At 37.3% G+C, this 16,824-nt stretch overlaps 1 protein-coding gene across 1 annotated transcript; it reads right to left on the reverse strand.

The window, feature by feature from the left end:
* Positions 1-2,315: 2,315 nt before the first annotated feature.
* Positions 2,316-15,288, reverse strand: LOC139120810 (uncharacterized). Its single transcript, XM_070685378.1, has 10 exons — positions 14,987-15,288; positions 14,566-14,817; positions 14,010-14,033; positions 9,952-10,015; positions 5,867-5,916; positions 5,335-5,463; positions 4,754-4,953; positions 4,273-4,350; positions 3,744-3,951; positions 2,316-3,407 (listed from the first exon to the last, which is right to left on the reverse strand). Exons 2-10 carry the CDS (start codon positions 14,732-14,734, stop codon positions 3,373-3,375), a joined length of 957 nt encoding a protein of 318 aa, XP_070541479.1. The 5' UTR covers positions 14,735-14,817; positions 14,987-15,288; the 3' UTR covers positions 2,316-3,372.
* Between the last annotated feature and the right edge of the window lie 1,536 nt (positions 15,289-16,824).

A 16,824-nucleotide genomic window follows, 5' to 3' on the forward strand; every position in this document is an offset into this window, starting at 1 on the left:
GTTGCTCTTGTATCCTCAGAGCAAGGTCAACCAACTTGCACCCATTTGTTCGCTCTTCATTGTCCGCAGCCAAGTGAAAAGCGTCCTCCTCAATACATCTCTCGCACAAGTGACTATGTGAAATGCTCTTCAACACTTTGTAAATCATTTCTATGAAATACATTTAAAACTGATATTAAAGTAGGGCCTTTCACTACGGCTGAATATCAAAGGAACTCTATTACTGTTGCTGTAGGGTGTAGGTTGCGATGCCTCAAAAAAACGAGATGTGGATTCTCCGATCTGATGCATTGACTTTTAAATTTCTTATTCGAACATAGCATGCCGCACATCAGAGAAATTATATCTGAGCAAAGTTTCATTCGAGGCATTTTGTTCAGCCAATTTACTCTCCAGTGAGGGCGATTTTCCATAAGATTTCTTCCTTTTGGTCAGTTGAGCAAAATATCCAACGTGTTTGCTTAAGAAAGCAATTCCACTATCTCGTACCCGCGTATTCAGTGGAACTTTGGTCCAATTATCCTGCTCTATGCCTCCAGACTTTAAAAACGCTGACAAAACAGACAACGCACTTCGGAAAGTCGGGTGGAATTAAAAAAAAAAACATGTAAAAATCGAAGTCCATCAAAACCCCACCTATTTTGCCTGCCATCTATTTGGGTACTGCTCATTTGCATACAGAAATATGACTCGTTCGGTAACGAGCATGTTTTATGATGCCGACAGCATAGTTATATCTACCTGGAAACTAAATTCCATACGAGTTATTTTATCATATAGCGCAGGATAATTGGACCAAAGTTCCATCAATTTAAACTCCAAGATTGCATCATTTTATGACAACCACTTTCGCCGGGAGTGGCCGTTTTTTACTGTCACGTGATTTCCTAGCATGCAGTTTAGTGAAAAGCAGGACATTATGTTAACTTGCCCCCTAATGTTCGGCTTGCATAGTTATATATTGAAAACATTTTGAGCTCTCCGACAGTCAAAACAAGTCCAGTAGTGCGAACTTTCCTTTAACAAGACCAAACTTACGGGAGGGGGGTACATTTTTATGTATTTTTTGTTTTATATCTATTTCCGGTTAACCCCCTCCCGTAGGTAGTGCGGTTGAACATAAAACAAATTATATAGAGAATGAATTACTCATCGAATATTATGTCGTCATCCCATTAGCTATCTCTACTTTCGATTCAGGTTTAGGTTGACATGCTTCTTCCAATATTTTATCCAAATATATCTTTTATTATATCATACCAGTATATTGATAGCACAAATACAGCGATCTGATTGGTCGAGACGCGAAAAGAACCATGGTATATTCGCGATATACCACGGCTGGCACACGCGAGAGCTCTCGGCACGAGCAAAAGTCCTTTTTTGACGTTTCATGTCAGAATTCTTGTGAACTGGTCAAAATCTCGTGGTATACCGTCGCTGGGTGTGCTTTATTGCGTAAATACACAACCTGAACTTTTCTCTTACCAACTTTTCTCGTTATTTTTTGACATCGCAGCTGTGGTTTTGGTATAATAAGTAAACATGTTTGGTGATTTTATGTATCATTTTTTGCTCACATATGTCGCAGCGATGTCTGTCTGTCTGTGTGTCTGTCTGTCTGTGTACTCAATATCTCAAAAACGGCTCATCAGATCAGAATCAAATTTGGTACATAGATTTAGTTTGTAAATGGCAAGAACTCATTTGCATATTTAATGAATTTTTGAAATTAGGGATGTATATTTGAATTTACATGACCAAAATTGATGAAACTTGCTATGTACATTAAAGATACTATTATGTAGGCTAACATTATTGAAAGGCATTAAGCATTTTTGCTTCAGCCAATTCCTAATTTGTGTATTTATTAGTAATGAACTTTCCTAATTAGGCATATATACTTGGATTTATTTGACCAAAGTGGGCATAACATGCTATGTACATTGATGATTATACAAGGTTATACCAATATTGGAAGTCATTTCGCACCTAAGATTTCATGTCAGCCAATTTATAGTTTGCATATCTAATGAGCTTTCAAAGTTTGCAATATAGTTTGAAGGACTTAACCAAAGGCAATTACGCTTGCTATGTAAAGTGGTGATGCAATGAAAGCAGTCAAAGAAATTAATTATTTTTATTTCAGCGAATTGCATATTTGAATACTTAATGACCTATAGAGTTAATCTGTGGTGAATATTGTTCATTATGTTGATCATAATACTTTCAATGAAGTTGCAAACATGTGGCAAAGGTTCAAATTTACACATAACTGCACTATAAATGAAACACGTGAGCATTTACAGTTCATATCTGGTTACTAAAATCAACCTTTTATTCATTTGTCAGAATAGGTGCACTTTTGCGAACTTCTTTACATCAATGTTTTTTGTGGTAATTCTGTGCTTGTGCAGGTTTTGTTTATCCGCTTTTATATTTTGATATGTATCTAAACTTGTGAGCTACTTTGTAAATAGAACTTTTTACCCTTTGCCCACCGTGAATCATAAATAAAGGAAGTAAGATGACATCATTGCAAAGATGTAAGTGTGTAATGATTGTATCTTATTGAAACCTTTATGGGGCAATAGTTTCACACTATGTTGTAAAAAATGAACTAATTTTCTTTTCTTTTAGATGGTACTAACAACTTTACAAAATAAAAAAAAATCCTGACTATATCAGATGCTAAACTGTTGGGGCTTTGAAAGATATACCACTGATTTTGAGAATACAATTATATACAAGATAATGCATTACATTTAATTAGAAGAAAATCGCTCTGATCTTGAACTTCACATTTACATGAATGGCAAAATTATTCTCGTCTTGTCAAAAAGTAGCCCGACATCTTAGATACTTAAGTGCTGTAATGATTTTGTCGACTCTTGCGGACAAAGCTTTGGCTGAATGGATCATTCAAGGGATTCTACCACTGACGTCTATTAGCAAACTTACAAAGTCCAACATGTACTTCTTTGTAACCTCCTGTACCATGATTTTACAGACAGTTGTATGATTTCAATCACATAGTAGTATTTTTATATATGGTGTCGTGGAATGATAAATTAACTTGTCAGCATTATGTTTCCATCACTTTGAGAAGAAGTTGAACAGTGCCAATATTATGATAACGTTGATTTGATAGCATAAAACCTCTGTCTTGTTCATTTGTTATGAAGAACCTCGTGAATTAAATTCCTTAACCAAATCATAGGCTGTGGAGAAAATGCTCTATGGTCTATGAGTAAATACAATTCTACAAAATACAGTCTGCATTTATACGTATTTAAAATTTTTAATGTCTAAACACAAAATAAGGCGTTGAGTAGTTGTTTGGTTATCTTCTCCACATTGATTGAGTGTAGTTTAATCAACACACAACACTGTTCCAGGCATGTGACCTGAGGAGGAAGAAGACAAGATTATGGAAAGAAAAGCGATATCCTGGTTACTCCTACCAAGGGTAAATTGCGTTGTACGTTTTCCATTATGTACATCAACTCACATTCCATTTAATTCTCTATGTGTTCACTACAGTCCTGTGTATATTATGCGGTTTAAGAATAAATCTAATCAAATCAAGAGTTTATTTCAAGGCGGTAAGGCAAATATCATTGTGAAAACATGAGAGTAAATAAATAAACAGATGAATAAAGATAAATCAATAAATAAACAATAAACTGATATTTATACTACTGACAGTCTATCAACACTGTCTCTAATGGTTTTTGACTTACCATGGTTATCGTCCGCCGACTCACAGATTCTCCTGTACTGGCCAGTTTCTTTCAATCGTGCAAATGCTGGATTCCACCAGCTAGCAAGAGTGCTATCTTTCCACATCATCATTGAACCACCGGTCAACATACAGTTATCAAATTCATCAGACACTTTTTCTACTTCATTCTGGGTGAACATATTGACATTGACAAATGCTGCATCTACCTACAATGTAAATTAACATCAAAATGGTGGGCAGTATCTGTCCCTGCTCCGATAGTCTGTTGCACACACACACACACACACACACACACACACACAAAACATGCATGCTCACACACACACACTCTCTCTCAAAAAAAACAAAACAAGTGGAGGACAGTTCCGTAACGATATCTAAACCACTGTTTGTTCCACTTCAGTCCTCATTTCAATTATTCAAAGCTGTACATAGTCCATTAACCTAGAGTAGATTGAATTATCTTTACCTGTACTGGTAAGGCTTATCTGGCTTACGTGATTCTGTAGAAGCTCTAGTAATCTTACCTCTTCATTATTGATAGCACTTGAGATTGAATCTCTACTGGTATGGTAAACAATTTGCTCTTCCGACAAATCCGCATTCTGAAGTTTAAAGCATACAATTACAATCCACAAGGTATTTCAAACACTAAGAGTTCTAGTTCTAGATAACAATTGAAGAGATATTATGTAAATGATAAATGTGTTGCCATGATTAGAAGAGATGCATCCTTCATGCTCATTGATCGTGAACATTTTCCAACATTGTCGAATGGAAAAAGGGCCTAACCTTTAGCAACAACCTATCCGAGAAAGAAAAATTTTCAGAGAGACGAACTACGAAAAAAGACAGAGCAGAGCGGGTACAATAACCCAGACACACTTAAATGTACACTTGCAAACGATTTTTGATGACCGCTTTAAGAAAACACCCTAAGATTTCTAACATCCGGGCACTAAAGCGATCATGACTGGTCAGACTATATCATGATAGTTCAAAACTGACCTGTATTTTATCGGAGTTTCTCTGAATACAGTATTCATTTGAGGCCCAACCGTCAAAGATAGCTATTTTCCAATTCTGGAGATCTGTCCAATTAAAGTTTCTTGGATTTCCCGTTTTTACATAGAAGGCAGCTTTAAATGGTTTGGTAAAGGGGTCGGTAAAACCAACAGAATGGATTCGCTCCAGTGTTGCGAACCAACCTATCATGCCGAAGAAGAGATATATATTAACTATGAGGGCTTCTATGTTTCTGTCATAGCTTGTCATGTAATATTAGTACAAGGACTCATTTAAGCTCACAGACTTTTACGAGTTAACGAAAAATGTTTCAAAGATATATCATTTGCCAACTATATATGTAATAATAGTGGATTCGATGAAAAAAGTCAATTTTTCCCCTTCTATGCAAAACTAGGCAGGGAAAATCAAACTGCTTAGTAAAGTTGTGATTAAAAAAACTGGTAATATTGCTCAGTAATCGCTCAGAAGAAGCCGTGAAAAATATGGGATTCAACGAAAATCAAATGTAACTTTAAAACTTTAACGGGATATTAAAGTTTGAAACTTGGAAATAAACAAACCTGTACAGGCATCGTACCATCTGCTCAGAATTCCAAAACCTGCATGTGACAATCGTCCTGCCCGCGATTGCCAACAATGCTGATACAAATCGAAGACAATACGGCAATCTTTGTCTGCCACTTTGCACACTGCAATAAAGTAGGATTTCTTTTCAGTTAAGCGCAATACTTTCAGTATTAGATAATTATCCTTTTGGATTCATATAACATTGCAGCGACACATGAAACGACGATTAAGATTTTATTTCATCGTCATTTTTAACGAGAGGATTGGCCGAACTGCGCAATGTATTTCATGGGCCATATCTAGATGTATCACATCGACATAGTTGCAACATTAAAATTTTACGAACTACATCATGACAAACATGTTTTAACTTTCATTATTCATCAATGGCTGACGTATCTTAGATACATTGTTCACATTGATCGCATGCGATCCATAGACCTTTGAGCACAATTCTGACGACGCCCTCCCTTTATTTGGAGATCGGAGCTGAGTGCCGTAAAGAACTGTAAGTAACAGGCTAACCTGCATTCACTACGTCAACGTTGAATCCGCGAGGCCGTAGGTCTTCATCTCTGAAACAAAACATTACATTATATATATATATATATATATATATATATATATATATATATATATATATATATATATATATATTATATTATATATTATATATATATATATATATATATATATATATATATATATATATATATATTATATATATATATTATATATATAAGTAAACAGATGTCCTCGTGGGAATTTACAGTGCTTGATGCGGAAAGCAGAGCGTTATAAGTAATAACACAAATTACTTCCAAGTACAAAGTAATAATGTCTGTCATAAGTTTCATGCATCCTTTAGATAGAAGTGAAAGGATTCCTAGCCCTACACTCTTAATTATATGTTTCGGACTTACCATTCTATTTGTAGGTAGTTTTAAAATGTCTTAAATTAAATTTGTTTTGGTGGCAACATTTTGAAACCATACAAACTTTGACAGTTCCGTACTGTTATTGTATTTCTTGCTACAGAATGATTGCATGGGTTTAGTGAAACACGTCTTGAAGGTGTTATCGGTGAGGCTGATGTAAAACTATTCCATGTTGTCCATCGTTGATAATTTGGCCTTGTACACCACGCCTTTGACTTGACAGTTACCCAAGGGGCATGTAGACTTGTCCTGGCAATTACAACCAGTTGATTGATCCTTACGCTGATCTCCGGCGATTACCCTCTTAGTATGCGATTTAGTTATACCACAGGGGGTGCCTATTTGTCCGTCCCCAGGGGTGGGTAGGTGTTTCATTGTATTACTAATAAAGATATATTCTACCAACCTTTGGTATTTTGGTCTTAACTTAGCACTGCCCTTGACAATCTTGCGTAAACGTTTTATCAACATACTGCGTCTATTATCTGATGAGTTTGAGTGCCTAATTCGCCAAAGTAAGCAAGGGTAAATTACTAATCTGTGGACGCTGTCACCAGATTATCACCGGATTAACTTTGACAAAGTCAACAACGAACGCACCAGCAAGGTATAACACAAGATACCTTGATTCGTTGTTGACTTTGTCAAAGTTAATCCGGTGATAATCTGGTGACAGCGTCCACAGATTAGTAATTTACCCTTGCTTACTTTGGCAAATTAGGCACTCAAACTCATCAGATAATAGACTAAATTACTACAATCTTTGCTTGCCTTGGCGAATTAGGCAATCAAACTGGTAAGATACTAGACGCAACACAGTGACAAAACTTCGCTAAAGATTGTCAAAGGACGTAAAACGAAAAAAGAAATCGTTACAAAACCAGTGCTAACATAAGACAAAGACACCAAAGCTGCAAAGAAAGGTTGGTAGTATAACTCTTTATTGGCAATAAATAAAACAAGTCATCGTTGATGACACAGTCCCCACTTGTTAGTGGGTACTTTGATTACAAGTCCTCAGAGAGGATAGAGTCCTCTTCATTAATTAGGTCTGTGATAAAAATACTTTGATACAGATGGCGCTCAATGGCCAAGAATGAGTTCCATGCTGATGAAACATAAAACCAATGTAGGCCACCATCCTAAAGGTCATTACATGAGCCAACTAAGAATTAATAGACAGGATATTTATCCAGTGTTTTCTCTGCATGTTCATTGAAAGGGGCACTTTCTGCCCCATTCATCAAAATTAGGGGGCAGACTTGACATTTAAAGGAGCAGTCACTTTTGTTGTGAATTTTGCCTTCCAAGGAAGCACTTCCTCGATATAATTACGATCGTCACCCAGTTCAGTTGTGTCGTATTTGTCGTATGCAGCACATACGCATAAACACCGACATGATGACATTTGTCAGCTTTTGATGTGCTCTGCCGGTGTCTATCTTCTGTCTAATTGTCACCTACAAGTTTCCCCGACTCAGGATTTGACATATATGTTCCCTCGGATACGATTCGGTCCGAATTTTCCCAACTTCCATCATTGATACACACAGTTCGCTGTACTCTGTGCTTTGGTCACCCTCATATGTCAGTATATGTGGAAGTCTTTGCTTGCTGTGTTCTGTGCGCGATTTTCGCGCAGTCAGTGTCTTTTTGAGGGCAGACAATGACTCGAAATGCGCAATTTGCGCAATTGCGCAGTCGAGAGAAAACCCTGCAATCATTGCAAAACATTTTTGCCTACTAACCTAACACTAACAGATTATCACCTGTACCATATTCACAAAGTTTGATGCAGTATTTACAACAATATGAGATCAACATCTGTATCAAGTTTCATCAAATTTGACGTTGTATTTGTGGATATATCACTCTAATTAGGAAAGTTCATTACATATGCAATTACAAATTATTAAAACGACACTGATAAATGTCTTTTTCACTGTTAAAGCAATGTGAGCTTAACATCTGTACAAAGTTTCATGAAATTTGATGCAGTATTTCTTGACAATCAGCCTAATTTCGAAACTTCAATAATTGACATGATACTGCTACATGACGTGAAACAAATTGACGAGCATATGTATGAAATAGGTCAATGTCCTTGTACCAACTTTGAATGATAGTGGTGGATATATGTCTGAGTTATGGCTCTGTACATGAAAAAATCATAATAAAATGGCCGCCTGGTGGCCATATTGGATCGTATCAAAAAACAAATTGACGTGCATATGTATGACATAGGTCAATGTCCTTGTACCAACTTTGAATAAAATCGGTTGAGATATGCCTGAGTTATGGCTCTGTACATGAAAAAATTGTAACAAAATGGCCACACGGCAGCCATATTGGATTGTATCACAAAACAAATTGACGTGCATATCTATGACATTGGTCAATGTCCTTGCACCAACTTTGAATAAAATCGGTTGAATCATGTCTGAGTTATGGCTCTGTACATGAAAATCGCAATAAAATGGCCGCCTGGCGGCCATATTGGATCGTATCACAAAACAATTCGACGTGCATATGTATGACATAGGTTAATGTCCTTGTACCAACTTTGAATAAAATCGGTGAAACATGTCTGAGTTATGGCTCTGTACATGAAAAAATCGTAATAAAATGGCCGCCTGGCTGCCATATTGGATCGTATCACAAAACAAATCAATGTGCATATGTATGACATATGAAGTAATCCTTGTACCAAGTTTGAATAAAATCGCTCTTTGCATCTCTGAGATATCTGCGTGAACGGACGGACGGACGGACGCACACACGGACGTACGCACGCACACACGCACGGACATGACCAAACCTATAAGTCCCCCCTGGATGGTGTCCGTGGGGACTAATAAACCATAGCAAGAAGAACGTTGTCCTGAGACAAGACACCCCTACCCCTGGGGGCGGACTTTGGTGCAGTTCCCTATGGTTATACCGGTACTTGCAACATTCTTCATACAGCGTAACTCACTTTAATTGTGTTCCTATTGAAGATCTTGTGAAATTAAGACCCCTTTGGAAAGTGTTTGTCAACAAGTTGAAGAAATTTCTTGCTGATATTAGTTTCCACATTCTTGCTGAAAGAGGGGTTGACCACGTGATGTATAACATCAAACAGTAAATGAATACAGTACTATGGAAATCACAATTCTTCGACAAATTCAATCTTCTATGAGTTCAATCATAGTCATAGCAATGTGCAATACTGCATCAAGCTGTCGTCACTAAAGCTCTCATTCATAGAATCATTCACCGATACATCCGTCGTAAATATTTCAATGACACAAAGCATGTCTAAGGTGAATTGCAGATACTCATTTCAGCTACAACCAACTGTGGTTATGAAAATAACGCCTGTATCTCAGGTTGCTTCATGTTCCATGTGTTGCATTTCACGAACTAAAACCCCCACAACCGTGAACTGAAATCAGGAGATATCGATATAACAAGCTGCACAAGGTAGAATGACAATTTGTAATTTGTTTGTCAGTAAATGGTAGAACATAAGTTTTACGGAGTTTCAATGTAATCGAGTATTTTGAGAACGATGTGAACTTGGTGTTTGGCACTTGAATGCTGCATTTCTTTGTTGAAATTCTTGGAGCAATCTTATTTTCTGAAATAACATTCGTTATATTTGTACTCCCTGCATAGGTAATTGCTTACAAGTATTCAAGACGTGTTCCATCATGTCCAATGGCGAAAGTCCAGATATATTCTCTGTCTCTTGTTAGCTCCCATAGCCATATGTATATATGGCAATGGAAGCTATTCTTATAGGCTAGGGAAATGTCTGTATGTATGTATGTCTGTATGTCTGTGTGTCTGTATGTCTGTATGTCTGTATGTCAACATCAAAAACTCCAAAACGCTGTACATTTCATCTTGATATTGGTGTGTACATGGATGATGGGCTGTAGATGAGATTTTGTTCAAATGAAGTTGTCATTGCCAAAAATATGCAAATTAAGTGAAAAAATGTAAAAACAGTCAAAATTGAAAAAACTCAATAACCACTGAGCAGATTACATGAAAAATTAGCATGTAAGTACTTTGGGCTGACATGAAATGATGTGCACATCTTGGGTCAGTATCTGGACTTGCTATTTTTCATGAATTTTTTTGTAATTTTCTCCCATTTTTGGTCAAAAAATCTCCTGCTCTGAAACCACAAGTCCGATTGATTTGAAACTTGGTATGGAAGTGCATAGGAGTGACCTTTCCCAAATTTGGGCAAATCGTGGTGAAATTTGCATATTTTTAGTTTACACGTCCATAGACTCCCATGTATAAGGCAGATCTCCATAGACTCCCATGTATAAGGCCACGAAAAATAAAAATTTAGTTTCTCATCGTATTCATATTGCAAAAAGGATGCAGTGACACAATTTTTAGTCCCCACGGATGAAGTCCAGTGAGCTTATAGATTGGGTCATGTCCGTCTGTTCGTCCATCCGTGAGTCCATCCGTTCACGCAGATATCTCGGATATTTTGACAAAATGTCATGTGACCTTCATGACCTTTGATCTCAAATATACATATTTGTCCATAACTCAGTAACCACAAGTGCTACCACCCTTCATATATGGTATGATGGGACAGCTTGTGACGCCACATATTGTACCTCATTAATTATGCACATATCTAATTTTGAGCGAGCCAATAGAGCTAGAGGTCTGATTTTTGGTATATAGGGATAACTTAGCAAAACAATTTTTTGACAAAATGTCACGTGACCTCGGTGACCTTTGACCTCAAATATACATATTTGTCGATAAATCAGTAACCACAAGTGTAGTCTGGTTCCCTGACCCATTTCCCCGGTAGAGGGCGTGGGGAAATATGGGGTCAGGTACCGGGTAGCCATCTTGAACAGAATTTTGTTCAAGATGGCGGAGGTTAGTCACCTGACAGAACATGCTACAACAAATATGGCTGCTACCATGAAAACGCCGGTCAAAATTCGACTGGATCAGAATTATGTTCGAACACTGGTATCCGAACCAAAAACATTGGCACACAAGACGGAAACATAAACTGAAAGGATTTATCCAGAAGTACGGGGAAATAGAGGTGATTGAAGGCTGGCTGTGATATCGCAGCAGTACTTGTTGCGTGTATCGAACGCGCTAGGGTCATTGAGGTCATCGCCGACTGTGGCGTGACCCCAATGACCCGAGCACGTTCGATACACGCCACAAGTACTGCTGCAATATCACAGCTAATTGAAAGCAAACTTTGTTGGAACTGTGAACGACGATTGATTTCGATGGACAGAATGGTGTCCAAATTTTGTGAAAAATGCCAGGCATCATGTCGACGATCTAAAAGTATAAGAGGTGTGCTAAGTCACAGTGGCTAAATCATGGAGGTAGAAAGTCTTTCTTTCTACCTCCACAGCTTTGTGGTACAAACAAGAAGTTGGTGTCAAGTGAGCCTGAAAGTGCGAAACCCAAGAAAGATGAGAAAAAGTTACAAGTGTTACTTTCATCCAATCACAGCTTGTTTTATTTTAACCCAATAGCGTCCATGTTTACATTAGCCGGTACCTGACCCTATATTTCCCCACGCCCTCTACCGGGGAAATGGGTCAGGGAACCAGACTACCACAAGTGCTACAGCCTTCATGTATGGTATGATGGGACACCTTATGACGCCACATATTGTACCTCATTAATTATGCGCATATCTAATTTTGAGCGAGCCAATAGAGCTGGAGGTCTGATTTTTGGTATATAGGGATAACTTAGCAAAACAATTTTTTTGACAAAATGTCACGTGACCTAGGTGACCTTTGACCTCAAATATACATATTTGTCCATAACTCAGTAACCACAAGTGCTACAGCCTTCATGTATGGTATGATGGGACACCTTATGACGCCACATATTGTACCTCATTAATTATGCGCATATCTAATTTTGAGCGAGCCAATAGAGCTAGAGGTCTGATTTTTGGTATATAGGGATAACTTAGCAATACAATTTTTTTGACAAAATGTCACGTGACCTCGGTGACCTTTGACCTCAAATATACATATTTGTCCATAACTCAGTAACAACAAGTGCTACAGCCTTCATGTATGGTATGATGTGACACCTTATGACGCCACATATTGTACCTCATTAATTATGCGCATATCTAATTTTGAGCGGTCCAATAGAGCTAGAGGTCTGATTTTTGGTATATAGGGATAACTTAGAAATACAATTTTTTTTTACAAAATGTCACGTGACCTCGGTGACCTTTGACCTCAAATATACATATTTGTCCATAACTCAGTAACCACAAGTGCTACAGCCTTCATGTATGGTATGATGGGACACCTTATGACGCCACATATTGTACCTCATTAATTATGTGCATATCTAATTTTGAGCGAGCCAATAGAGCTAGAGGTCTGATTTTTGGTATATAGGGATAACTTAGCAATACAATTTTTTTGACAAAATGTCACGTGACCTCGGTGACCTTTGACCTCAAATATACATATTTGTCCATAACTCAGTAACCACAAGTGCTACAGCCTTCATGTATGGTATGATGAAACACCTTATGACGCCACATATTGTACCTCATTAATTATGCACATATCTAATTTAGAGCGAGTCAATAGAGCTGGAGGTCTGATTTTTGGTATATAGAGATAACTTAGCAAAACAAGTTTTTGACAAAATGTCACGTGACCTCGGTGACCTTTGACCTCAAATATACATATTTTTCCATAACTCGGTAACCACAAGTGCTACAGCCTTCATGTATGGTATGATTGGACACCTTATGACGCCACATACTGTACCTCAATAATTATGCGCATATCTCATTCTGAGCGAGCCAATAGAGCTGGATGTCTGATTTTTGGTATATAGGGATAACTATAGGAGAGAAATTTTTTGACAAATGTCATGTGACCTCGATGACCTTTTACCTAAAATATATGTTTATGTCAATAAATAAGTAACCACAAGTGCTATGTCCTTTGTATTAGTAGGATGGGAGACCTTATGACAACACACGCTTTACCTCATTAATTATGTACACATCTAATTCTGGGCAAGCGAATAGAGCTAGAGATCTGATTTTTTGGCATATAGGGATTAATTAGCAATATAATTTTTTTTTTCAAATGTCATGTGACCTCGTGACCTTTGACCTTGATTATACATATATATGCATATTTCAGTAACCACAAGTTCTATACCCTCCAATTTTGATAGGATATTAGACCTTAAGATGTCACATCTTGTACCTCATTTATAATGCGCATATGTATTTCTTGGCTGGCCAATACTGCTAGAGGTCTGATCTTTTTTCCCGATTTAGAACCATAACTTAGACATGCCTCATGTGTTTCAAATTGGGAACAACAACATAGACCTATGTGCCCATTGATCTCAACATATACACTCCAGTGATACTTCTTAATGACCACATTTTCCTGCCCCATCAAGACTAATACTCCTATTACAAGTGGGGACTATGTCATTGTAAATGACTTGTTGAGTTAATGGTTGTATCACAGTATTCGATATATCTAATTCTGTATTTTTTCCATTTTATATTCTGAATAATTACATTAAACATATTTCACTGTCTCCAGTACATTTCATTTAAGTATTTTCACTTCATGCACTTTATCCCTTTCACACATGTTCAAATATCTGACCAGAGAACAAACACTAAATAGTCCAGGATGGGAGCTACAGTGTCATTGACGCTATTTTTGTTTCTCTTCTTCTTCTTTTCGCTGTAGCATTAAAATTATAATTGTTTGTTATCTCAGTTCAGGACAAATCATTTAAGTCATATATTCCTAACATGTGTAAATGAGAAAATAAGAGCGGACGCAGGGTTTCTCTCCGTCCTAGCCTATAAGTCTTGTCAGCAACAGTTTGAGTCGGTACCACAAGAGAACTGATTTTTTTCTGAGCACTATGACATGGACATAAAGCTCAACGGGGTTTCTCACCTCGTCCCAATATCACGGTTAACAGTTGTCGAGATAAGACAAAATATCCTGAAAATGCTACTATAATCAAAAACAAATTATGGTTTGATTATAATGCTTACACTCAAAAGTGTACTTTCTGCGATCCTCACCTTAACAATCACTGTGTCTGGTATATTACAGTGTCATCAGACGTATTCTGACCTACACCTTGCACTCGCTTTTAAATATCGATTCTATTCCTGAACTATTTTGTCTAAAACACTAAATTATTCAGCCAATTATTAATACAGACTATCGGGTGATGAACTGAAAGCAAACGTTAACCTACGTTCGGTTTGTTGACCTGCATCACCATTAATAACATTATTGTCCGTCTTAGGTTGTTGAGTAAAACTCATGGTTGCCAGAACAAGAGCCACCACCGCAATAATAGCGACGACAACCAATGCCACCAGTAGCGACCTCAGGGAACTGCTTGAAGAAACACCGCTGGCCATCTTCTCCTTGTCGCTGTGAAAATTGACTGAATTGTCACCGAACTGAATAAGTTTCACTTCGCTCTGCAATTCGCTAACCTATACTAGGGATTAAACGGCAGAAACTTCAAGATCTGCTTGAACTGTCAGCTATGATTAGACCTGCAAATGTAATACAATTTTCCGTAACATTGTCCGTGACCCTGAACAACATGTTGGCTGTAAGAGATATTGCGGTATTTTGTGATAGTGATATAATGAAAGCCGACCCACCTACAAAATACTTGCATAGGAAAAATCACAAATCTTTTACCCAGATATCTGCGTACACTATGGAGGTACCTGGTACTGAAGAAGTTTGGTCTGCTGTTGTTTACCCGGAATACCTCTTTCGAATATTTCGTCTGGGATTTCACCTCAGATGAGGCTTTCTTTTTTATGCAAATTAGAGTCACCTCCAAGCTCAGATATCACAAAGAAAAGGTCAATCTTTTGTTTCGTCCCTTCATAGCCATAGTTATTGACTTTATCTCTGGACAAATTGGTTAATTGGAAACAAGTTTCAACGGAGAACAAAGGATTAAAATCACATAAACAGTGATCATCTACAAGAACGTTGAGGCCTTTCACTGCAGCCACGTACAAAATACTACCAAAGGTAGCTCCTTAATTTAGCTGAGCATGAGTGTTATAATGCGTGACAAACAATGAGACGATACGGTCTGATGCAATCGATTGTCTAGTATTGCGTTTCTCATTCGAATATAGCATGTCATCTTTGAACCACAAACTGTACTGAACAAGATTTGCCCCAAATTACCACAGTACTGAAGTATGGCTAGTCAACGATATCCTGTCCTTAGAGCGAGCAAAAAATTTGTTGTATGCATTTCTAAAGCGTCCATTTACACTCAGACGAATACCATGTCCGATATTTATTTGAGTTTCATCGTGTTGGCTAAGTACCCTTCCTCGCACGATAACTTTTACCAAATTTCAAAGAGGTGTATGAATAGTTGCCAACTCCGCTGTTATTGACGTAAAGCTTATCAAACAGGTGGTTGTCAGTTGTCGTTGTCTGTCAACAATTTACAATCTTCTCTAAAAACCACTGGCAGATGCCAAGGGATGGTGACATTATGTATTGTAGACATTCTCAAACCTCACAAGATAACCCTAAAAACCATATTGTGAATGTTTTGAAGATTATTCTTAGAATGATAAGGATCATCGATATGATGTACAAGTCATCTTACGCTTGAATGATTGTCTTCGCACATCGAAGACTGAGGTGAATGCATTTGCAAATGGTTGTCAGTTACTTAGATTTCACCTGTTTTACTGATACAATGCCATTTCTCTGTTCGGAGCAATTACCCCTTCAAACTTTTAATGTTTGTTTGAAATTCTGTGAATTTCAGTGCCTCCGTTTCCACTTGCAGTAATTAATGCTAAGCAAGCAAATAGATTTTTAACCCTAAAGTGTATAGGTGTCACTTGTTTTTTGTTGTGATCGACAAAAATATATCAGTTGTCATCAGTTTTCTCTTTTAAGAACATCTTATGTCAATCTTATCAGGGTACAAAAATGTGTTATTACAGTGGCTCAGATTTGTGCAGAAACTGCTATGTGAGGATACTCTTAGGAGATACCTTATGAGCTACTCTTATATATACCAGTATATATATATATATATATATATATATATATATATATATATACACACACACACACACACACACACACACACACACACATACTACTCAGGTCAATTGCTTGGTTTACTTTTGAACAGTAAGAAACATTCAAATGTCATCAGCCAAATGTATTGAGTAAAACATTCCAACACACTTATGTACATTATGCTGGTCTTTCTTATTTGTTTGTATCATCTGAATGACCTTTTCTTTGGTTCAAAAGAGAAAATAAAAACATTGCATTATTTGCAACGAGTGGGACAATGTACTTGCTAAGTTTTCACATCAAAGATTGTTCCAAACAGGCTCTGAATCTTAATAGACCAAGTTCAGCCTATTTCAAGGGAGTCAACCTCAAACTCACTCAACCTCAAACCCACTAGACCTCAAACCCACTCAACCTCAAACCCACT

The sequence above is a fragment of the Ptychodera flava genome, chromosome 20, assembly GCF_041260155.1.
Source record: "Ptychodera flava strain L36383 chromosome 20, AS_Pfla_20210202, whole genome shotgun sequence".
Taxonomy (NCBI): Eukaryota; Metazoa; Hemichordata; class Enteropneusta; family Ptychoderidae; genus Ptychodera; species Ptychodera flava.

What these genes read in the sequence shown, in the direction of transcription:
- LOC139120810 (XM_070685378.1), bottom strand. Translation starts at nt 14,734, where the DNA reads ATGGCCAGCGGTGTTTCTTCAAGCAGTTCCCTGAGGTCGCTACTGGTG. An exon ending in GTGCTATCAATAATGAAGAG is followed by an intron (nt 3,952 to 4,272) that starts GTAAGATTACTA and finishes TTTACATTGTAG; the next exon opens with GTAGATGCAGCATTTGTCAA. An exon ending in GTCGGCGGACGATAACCATG is followed by an intron (nt 3,408 to 3,743) that starts GTAAGTCAAAAA and finishes CTTCCTCCTCAG; the next exon opens with GTCACATGCCTGGAACAGTG.